The sequence below is a fragment of the Mauremys mutica genome, chromosome 8 (assembly GCF_020497125.1).
Source record: "Mauremys mutica isolate MM-2020 ecotype Southern chromosome 8, ASM2049712v1, whole genome shotgun sequence".
In the NCBI taxonomy this organism is placed as follows: domain Eukaryota; kingdom Metazoa; phylum Chordata; order Testudines; family Geoemydidae; genus Mauremys; species Mauremys mutica.
The window spans coordinates 70,534,491-70,543,642 of NC_059079.1; the positions used below are offsets into that span (position 1 = coordinate 70,534,491).

The 9,152-nt window shown below is 44.1% G+C and overlaps 1 protein-coding gene across 1 annotated transcript; it reads left to right on the top strand.

The window, feature by feature from the left end:
* The first annotated feature begins 481 nt into the window (after window positions 1-481).
* LOC123376245 (plasma membrane calcium-transporting ATPase 1-like) lies at window positions 482-4,765 on the top strand. The gene is made up of 2 exons (XM_045028127.1): window positions 482-600; window positions 799-4,765. Exons 1-2 carry the CDS (start codon window positions 485-487, stop codon window positions 3,836-3,838), a joined length of 3,156 nt encoding a protein of 1,051 aa, XP_044884062.1. The 5' UTR covers window positions 482-484; the 3' UTR covers window positions 3,839-4,765.
* Window positions 4,766-9,152: the final 4,387 nt, after the last annotated feature.

Sequence of the window (9,152 nt, forward strand, 5' to 3'; positions counted from 1 at the left end):
GCCCCAGTGACTCTCTGTATCTCCAGATAAAGGACTTTCTTTCTCCTATAAATATTCAAATTGAAGGAAATGTGCAGGGTGACTCTTGGGGTAGGTCTATACTTACCCGCCGGGTCGACGCGTAGAGTTCGACTTCTCGGAGTTCGAACTATCGCGTCTAATCTAGACGCGATAGTTCAAACTCCGAACGCACTCCCGTCGACTCCGGAACTCCACCACTGCGAACGGCGGTGGCGGAGTCGACGGGGGAGCCGCGGACTTCGATCCTGCAGTGTCTGGACGGGTGAGTAGCTCGAACTAAGGTAGTTGAAGTTGCGTACCTTAGTTCGACCCCCCCCCCCTTAGTGTAGACCAGGCCTCAGTCTTCTTCCCTTTAAAGGTCAGTGTGTTGTCATAGGAAGGCAAGAACATGTCTAGAAACCCACCTGCACCGGATACGACAGTGCTGGCCAGGGAAGATCACTATGAAGCAGAAGATTTTGAGATGACCCTGGAAGAGCTGCGTGTCCTGATGGAGCTACGATCTGTTGATGCTCTGAAAAAAATAAAAGAGAGTTATGGAGATGTCTTTGGAATCTGCACACGGCTCAAAACATCCCCCCAAGAAGGGATAAAAGGGGACCTGTTAGATGTAGCCAGAAGGCAAGCAGTTTTTGGGAAGAACTTTATACCCCCTAAAAAACCTAAATCATTTCTTCAGCTGATATGGGAAGGTTTACAGGATGTAACATTAATTATATTGGAAATTGCAGCCATTGTATCACTAGGACTTTCTTTTTATACACCTTCACGAGGACAAAATACAGTGTGTGTAGACAACCATTCTGCTACTGAAGAGGATGAAAATGAGATGGCTTGGATTGAAGGAACTACAATTCTTTTGTCAGTAGCTTGTGTAGTATTAGCAACAGCATTAAATGACTGGAGTAAGGAGAAACAATTTAGGAGGTTGCAGCATCATATTGAAAAAGAACAGAAGTTTGCTGTTGTCAGAGATGGTCAAGTCATCCAAATACCCATAACTGACATAGTTGTCGGGGATATTGTGCATATCAAGTATGGTGACCTTCTACCAGCTGATGGTGTGCTTCTCCAAGGGAATGACCTCAAAATGGATGAGAGTTCACTCACAGGAGAATCTGATCATGTTAAGAAGACTTTGAGTGGAGATCCCATGCTGCTTTCTGGTACCCACGTGATGGAAGGCTCTGGAAGAATGATAATTACTGCAGTGGGTATAAACTCACAGATGGGAATTATCCTCACTTTGCTTGGGGTGGGAGGAGAACTAGAGAAGGAGAAAGTGAAAAAGAAAAAGAAAAAACAAGATGGCTCTCCTGAGAACAGCAACAAAGCAAAAGCTCAGGATTATGCAGCCACAGAAATGCAGCCTGGAACTAGTAAACAAAGCACTAATGGAGACGAGACAGTCACCAGGCAATCAAATTTGCCAAAAAAAGAAAAATCAGTCCTACAAGGGAAACTTACCAGATTAGCAGTTCAGATTGGCAAAGCAGGGTTGGCAATGTCTACAATCACAGTGGTTGTCCTTATAGTTTATTTTTTAATTAAAACATTTTTGATTCAGAAGCATACTTGGACTGCTCAGTGCACCCCAGTTTATATAAAATATTTTCTGAAGTTCTTCATTATTGGAGTTACGGTCTTGGTTGTAGCTGTGCCAGAGGGTCTCCCACTTGCTGTCACTATCTCACTCGCTTATTCTGTAAAGGAAATGATGAAAGATAATAACCTAGTGCGGCATTTGGATGCTTGTGAAACAATGGGCAATGCAACAGCCATTTGCTCAGATAAAACAGGAACATTAACTATGAACAGAATGGCAGTAGTCCAGGCTTTCATCAGCGAAATGCATCATAAAATTATTCCTGCACATGAATCAATTCCTCAGACTACTCTGAACTATCTTTTAACAGGTATTTCTGTGAATTGTGCTTACACTTCCAAAATATTGCCTTCTGAAAAAGAAAGTGGCTTGCCACGTCAGATTGGCAATAAAACTGAATGTGCCTTGCTGGGATTTCTTCTGGATTTAAAACAGGATTATCAGGCTGTAAGAAATCAAATACCAGAAGAAAAGTTGTATAAAGTATACACCTTCAATTCTGATAGAAAGTCAATGAGTACAGTACTGAAAAATGTTGATGGTAGTTACCAGATGTTCACCAAGGGTGCTTCTGAGATAGTACTTAAAAAATGCAACAAAATCTTGAATGCTGCTGGTAAACCTAAACCATTCAACTCAAAGGACAGTGATGATATTGTAAAAAATGTGGTTGAACCTATGGCTTCTGATGGACTCAGAACCATATGTCTAGCATTCAGAGATTTCCCAGCTGGGCAGGCTGAACCAGACTGGGACAATGAAAACGATATTATCATGGAACTTACATGTATTGCAGTTGTTGGCATTGAAGATCCATTGAGACCTGAAGTTCCTGATGCAATAACAAAATGCCAGAATGCTGGCATCACAGTGCGCATGATTACTGGCGATAACATTAATACTGCACGCACAATTGCTTTGAAATGTGGTATTTTGCATCCTGGGGAGACCTTCCTTTGCTTGGAGGGAAAAGAGTTGAACAGATTAATACATAATGGGAAAGGTGAGATTAAGCAAGAGCTCCTAGACAAGATTTGGCCAACACTTCGGGTGCTTGCAAGATCCTCCCCGACTGACAAACACACTTTGGTAAAAGGTATAATTGACAGCACCATCTCAGAACAGAGACAAGTTGTAGCAGTAACTGGTGATGGTACTAATGATGCGCCAGCACTGAAGGAAGCAAATGTTGGTTTTGCTATGGGCATTGCTGGAACAGATGTAGCTAAAGAAGCATCGGATATTATTCTCACAGATGACAACTTCACAAGCATCGTTAAAGCAGTTATGTGGGGCAGAAATGTATATGACAGTATCTCCAAATTCTTGCAGTTCCAGCTTACTGTCAATGTAGTAGCAGTAATTGTTGTATTTGTGGGAGCATGTATCACGCAAGATTCACCACTGAAAACTGTGCAGATGCTGTGGGTGAACCTCATTATGGACACATTTGCTTCTCTTGCTTTAGCTACAGAAAAACCAACTGAGTCTCTCTTGCTACGGAAGCCTTATGGAAGAAATAAACCCCTAATCTCCCGCACAATGATGAAAAACATTTTGGGTCAGGCATTCTATCAGCTCATGGTCATCTTTACACTTATTTTTACTGGTGAAAAGCTTTTTGATATGGACAGTGGAAGAAATGCTCCTCTGCATTCCCCACCCTCCAATCATTACACGATTGTATTCAATACTTTTGTGTTGATGCAGCTTTGTAATGAAATCAATGCCCGAAAGGTTCATGGTGAAAGGAATGTCTTTGAGGGAATATTCAGTAATGCCATCTTTTGTGCTATCACTGCTGGTACGTTAATTGTACAGATACTTATAGTAGAGGTTGGTGGGAAGCCCTTTAGTTGTACTGAGCTTACAGTAGAACAGTGGCTATGGTCACTTTTCCTAGGGATAGGAACATTACTGTGGGGCCAGCTGATAACAACAATTCCAAATAACTATTTGAAGTTCTTGACAGAACTTGGTCATGGGCCACCAAAGGAAGAAATCCTTGAGGAAGAACTAGCTGAAGGTGCAGGAGAGATTGACTATGCTGAAAGAGAATTACGTCGTGGTCAGATCTTATGGTTTAGGGGGATGAACAGAATTCAAGCTCAGAGCCGAGTGGTGAATGCATTTCGTACTTCCTTTTACGAGGAGTTAGAAAAACCACAAACACAAAGTTCAGTTCGCAGCTTAAGAGAATCTAAGCAATGAATTTTAAGTCCTACCTTCCCATTATTGAAACGTCACTCAAAAAATAATACTGGGCTACATATTAACACATTCACTGCCTTAAGAAATAAATGGGATTTTTTTTCACACAGAGTGATAACAAGACAATCTTTTTGTCTTGAACTGCAAAGGAAGGCACACTGGCGTGAATGGAGATTTGTTAATTAAAGAGCTTTCTGACAGATTTGAGGGTTTCTTTTTTGGAGAATGGGAAAATAAATTCATATAGATAACAGTAGTTCAGCATAAAAAGGCTGCTCCTAGCTGTACTCAAAAATGGGTCTGAAGAGCATATTAAGAGTGCTTATGTTTATCTTGAGCCTTTCATTTGGCTTTTTTGTGGGAAATGGTGACTATGCTTCCGATCTATTAACTCTAATTTCTGATGTCAGCTGTTAAAATTTGACTAGTTTATTTTATAAAAGACAACGATCTTTTTATAAAGTTCATAGATACTTTCAATTTTTCTCTATTTATGAAGGGCAAACTTCTTTCTATGCGAGTCAAAGAAAAAAGTCATTTAAATAGTGCTGTATTTTCTGGAATAGGGGGTTTCTATTGAAACAAAACTCAATTCTGTTTCCAATGTACATGATAAATTCTGGAGATAAGTTGCTAGAGCTAATGCTTCAATACAGGCACTGCTAGTGCTTTGTGAACTCAAGTGTGTGGGGCTGGAGACCTTACAAGAACCTAAGGGAGTTTGCTACACAACACCTATTGAAATGGAGTGGGAGATGCTTGCCTGGCTCCTTTACCCTGGCCTAGTGAATAAATTAGAGCCTCTGTTCTATTTAATGTTTATAGTACTGAAAGGAGGCCAGTCACCAGGGCCGGCTCCAGGCCCCAGCACGCCAAGCGCGTGCTTGGGGCGGCATGCCGCAGGGGGCACTCCGCCGGTCGACGGGAAGGTGGCAGGCAGCTCTGGTGGACCTCCCGCAGGCGTGCCTGCGGATGCTCCACCGGAGCCGCGGGACCAGCGGCCCCTCCACAGGCACGTCTGCAGGAGGTCCACCGGAGCCGCGGGACCGGTGACCGCCAGAGCGCCCCCCACGGCGTGCCGCCGTGCTTGGGGCGGCAAAATTGCTAGAGCCGCCCCTGCCAGTCACAGCTTTGTAAATGATCCAGCAACTTTAGAAATCTGAGCTTACTTTCCCCAGTAACCCAGGCAAGAGGGATATTGGCCATATTTGTAAATTTGATGGTATATATTCTTTGGGAAAGAAGCTTGTCTTTAGAACTTTCAGCTCTACCCAAGGCCCAGCATGGTCCTTGTAAGTTATGTTGCAGCCTGACTTCTGTCCTGCTGAAGGATGGGACTCGGGAATAGTGTTTCTATAATAATATGTTGTTTTCTAAAGTGTTTAATCACAATTCATATTCCACAGAATATTCAAAATCAAAACATGTTAGGGAACATTGCATATTGTGAAAAACTAAAGCCCAGGCCGAGCAAATCCAGTGACTCTGGGCTCCATGCAGCCCGGCAGCTCGGAACACATTTTTATCCCTTTTGCAAGCTTGGGCCAAGTCCAGCTCAAGGTCCATGGGAAACTGGTCCTTTCTAGGCCAGCAGTGTTCCCTGGTGAGTGGAACATCACTGGCAGAAGGGAAGGTGCTCTGGGGCACCATGCAATGCAGGAAGCAGCAACTCCAGACTTCCCCAGGACATGAAATGCAAGGTGCCGAATGCCCCTCTCGCTCTTGTTACCTGAGGCATTCAGCACATAACATAGTGCTATCAGTGGAGTTTTGAAAGGCCTTCACTGCACAGCATTAATGGATTTGAGTACATTGTTTAATGTTGTTAAATCTTGAAAACTGTATGGAATAACTGATTTTGTTCAAAATTCAGTAGGATATTGTTAAATGTGGAAGATCGATAAACAATGGAACTTGCTTGAAATGTTTTTTTAAATCTAACAAAATGTGTTAAATCAAAATTGATCAATACATTAGTCATTTTTGTCAACGTATTAGCTCATTGCTGTCCTGGGCCCCATCCAGCTCTCATTTAAATTAATGGAATATTTGCCACTGACTTCAGCTGACTAGGATCGGGCCCTTGACAATCTGTGAATGGGACTATGTTCATTTAAATCTAAGTGTTTAAAAACCTCCCTCCAACAGGGGATTGGCGTGTACAAGGAGGAGTGTTACGATAGGCGCAGTTGGCATGTTTTTGTTTCGTTCACCATAGTTGTTTATGAACATTCCTTATTATTAAATAAAAATAATTTTGTAAAAAGCTCTCTTCTCCCACATTACTTGATCAAGATAGAGACCAGAATCTGGGAGAAATCAGCAGGAAAGTGCCTAAAGGGGTGGGTTGGCTCCTTTGGCTGCAGAAACTTGGGGGAGCAGCTCCAAAGGGTACTGTGCATTTTAAGAGGATGAATGGGAGGGGCAGGACCATGGATAAGGCAATGGCTGCTCATCTCACATTTTCAAAAGCCCCAAAAGGCACCCACCTCTCCCTGCAGGCGCAGCTTCTCTAAGGGCTTGTCTATGTTTGCAGCACTGCAGTGGTGCCGCTGTAGCACTTAAGGGAATGTCTACACTTAAAATACTGTTAATGAAGACACTCTAAGCTGATGGGAGAGAGCTCTCCCATCAGCATAGTTAATCCATCTCCCCAAGACACAGAAGTGTTGTGCTGTCTACACAGGGGATTATTTTAGTATAATTACATTACTCAGGGGTGTGGATTTTTCACACCCTTGAATGACATAGTTATACCGATATAGGTCTGTAGTGTAGACCAGACCTTACTGAAGATGCTATCTACGCTGACAGGAGCGCTTCTCACATCAGCATAGGTACTTCATCTCTTCGAGAGGCAGTAGCTAAGTAGATGGGAGAAGCCCTCCCATTGACATAGCACTGTCTACACTGGGTGTTAGCATTTTCCATGCCCCTGAGCAATGTAGTTTTATCAGTATAAGTTTGCAGTATAGACCAGGGCACCCATTGCCTCTCATATCTGCAGCACACACACCAATATGCTGACTGCGATGATAGTATGTGTTGGAGACAGAAATGCAGACAGAGTGACAGATCTACTTGCCTTGACCAAGGAAGGAGAGACAGAGGGACACTAGGCATACCTCTGGGGGAGGCCAGAGGGAGGGGGTGATGTATATTTTTGGTGGGATGAACCTTGTCAGGCTGGGGGATGTTGCCATGATTCTGTTCTATATAAAGAGGCAAGAGGAGGAGGGCCAGGCTGGCACTGGCCCAGAGCTGGAAGAAGAGGAAGACACAATTCTACTCTGCTAATAGGATGTCTGAGAGTGCCAGGGTCTTCCTTGACCTCCCAGAAGCACAGGCCATGCAGTGTTAGAAACTCACCTCTGAACTCACCATGCAACTGTAGAATGAGCTCAGTGAGAACTTAGAGAGAGCCACAAAAGGTACACATGCTCTTTGTGCATCCAGCACAGTCACTACCACCTGGGGCCTTCCAAAAGACCAGAGGGGAGACCACAGACATAGCACAGCCTCATGGAGTCTCTTCAGACCCTCATCAGAAGGGCACCAGATCACATCAGCTTCTCATGGAAAGAGCCACTCAGCTGTTAACCATGCTGGGGTTCCACCCACCAGCCCACATCCCCTCAGTGCTGGGTTGTGGTGCCACAGGCTGAACAGTATGTTCTGTAATTAGATTTCACCAAGACAGTAACAAATGTGAACTCCTGGATCATTGTACCAGTCTTCCCATAGAGTCACAGACAGTCCCCTCAGACTCTCCAGTCTATCGTGCCACCCAGACAAACTGGACCTTGTGATAAAAGATCACTTATGCCAAAAATACACCACATCAGGTTACTCCCAGTCCGAAGAGACCAGCCACTTACCCCAGATGAACTGGTACTCTAGATCTTATGCCAAAGACAACTCTGGCATCCAAATTCTATAGAAAACTAACTAAAGGTTTATTAGTAGGGCCCTACCAAATTCACAGTAATGTATCATAGACTGTGAAATCTGGTCTCGCCCCACGAAATCTGGTTTTTTGTGTGCTTTTACCCTATACTATACACATTTCACAGGGGAGACCAGCATTTGTCAAACTGGGGGTCCTGACCCAAATGGGAGTTGCAGGGGGGTTGCAAGGTTATTTTAGGGTGGTCGTGGTATCACCGCATTTACAACTGCACTGCCTTCAGAGGTGGATGGCTGGAGAGGAGCCAGACGCCCAACTCTGAAGGCAGCACCCTGCTAGCAGCAGCACAGAAGTTAGGGTGGCAATACTATACCATGCCACCCTTACTTCTGCACTGCTGCCTTCAGAACTGGGCAGCTGAAGAGTGGCAGCTGTTGACTGAGGGCCCAGCTCTGCAAGAAGCAGCACAGATGTAAGGATGGCAATACTATACCGTACCATCCTTACTTCTGTGCTGCTGCTGGCGGCGGCTCTGCCTTTAAAGCTGGGCTATCAGCCAGCAGCTGCTGCTCTCCAGCTGCCCAGCTCTGAAGGCAATGCCACCACGTGCAGCAGTGCAGAAGTAAGGATAGCAGTACTGCCCCCTTCCTCTACAATAACCTTGCGACCCCACAACAACTCCTTTTTGGGTCCCCTCTAATTTTTTCCATCCATGTGCAGAATGAGTTTTGTTATGTTTACCAAATTATCAAGGTAATGTGCAGATGTGTGCCACCAGTAGAAACAAAAAACCTAGCTATAATATATATTTTTTAAAAGTTACCATAGGGATAATTACTCCAGACAGGACAGATTAGGCATTTTAGGAATCACTACTAATTAAGTTTAAGCGAGAAATAAAAAATTATGAAATGCATAGACCAGTCAAAAAACACAAATAACATCACTTGGAAAGAATAAAATTACAGAGAATATATGTGCATTGCAGGAAATATCAAGAAGTATCAACCACAATAATACAAGTATGGGGAGGTGAGTGTGAAAGACAGTATGTGTGTGTGTGTGTGTTTGTGAGACAGAAACATGTGTTTCCCCTTTAAGTATGTTCAAGCCTGGCAGGACTCCCCAGTGGACAGCAGCTGCCCTGGGGCATCCTTCAGGTAATCAGTATTGCTGACTCTCACACTATATGGTGCTTTTGCTTAAAGCCCCAGTGTGTACACATGGGCACAAGAGGATGATGTTGAGGAGGTAGTGTGTGTATATACAGCATCTGTATGCCCAGAGTGTGGAGTCCGGCTGAGTGACATCTCCGACATGGAGTCGCACGCCGATAGAGAAGTCAGGCCATTGCCCCAGTCCCGGGCAACATGAATCTTTTTTTCTTATTTTACGGAGGGCTCAGCC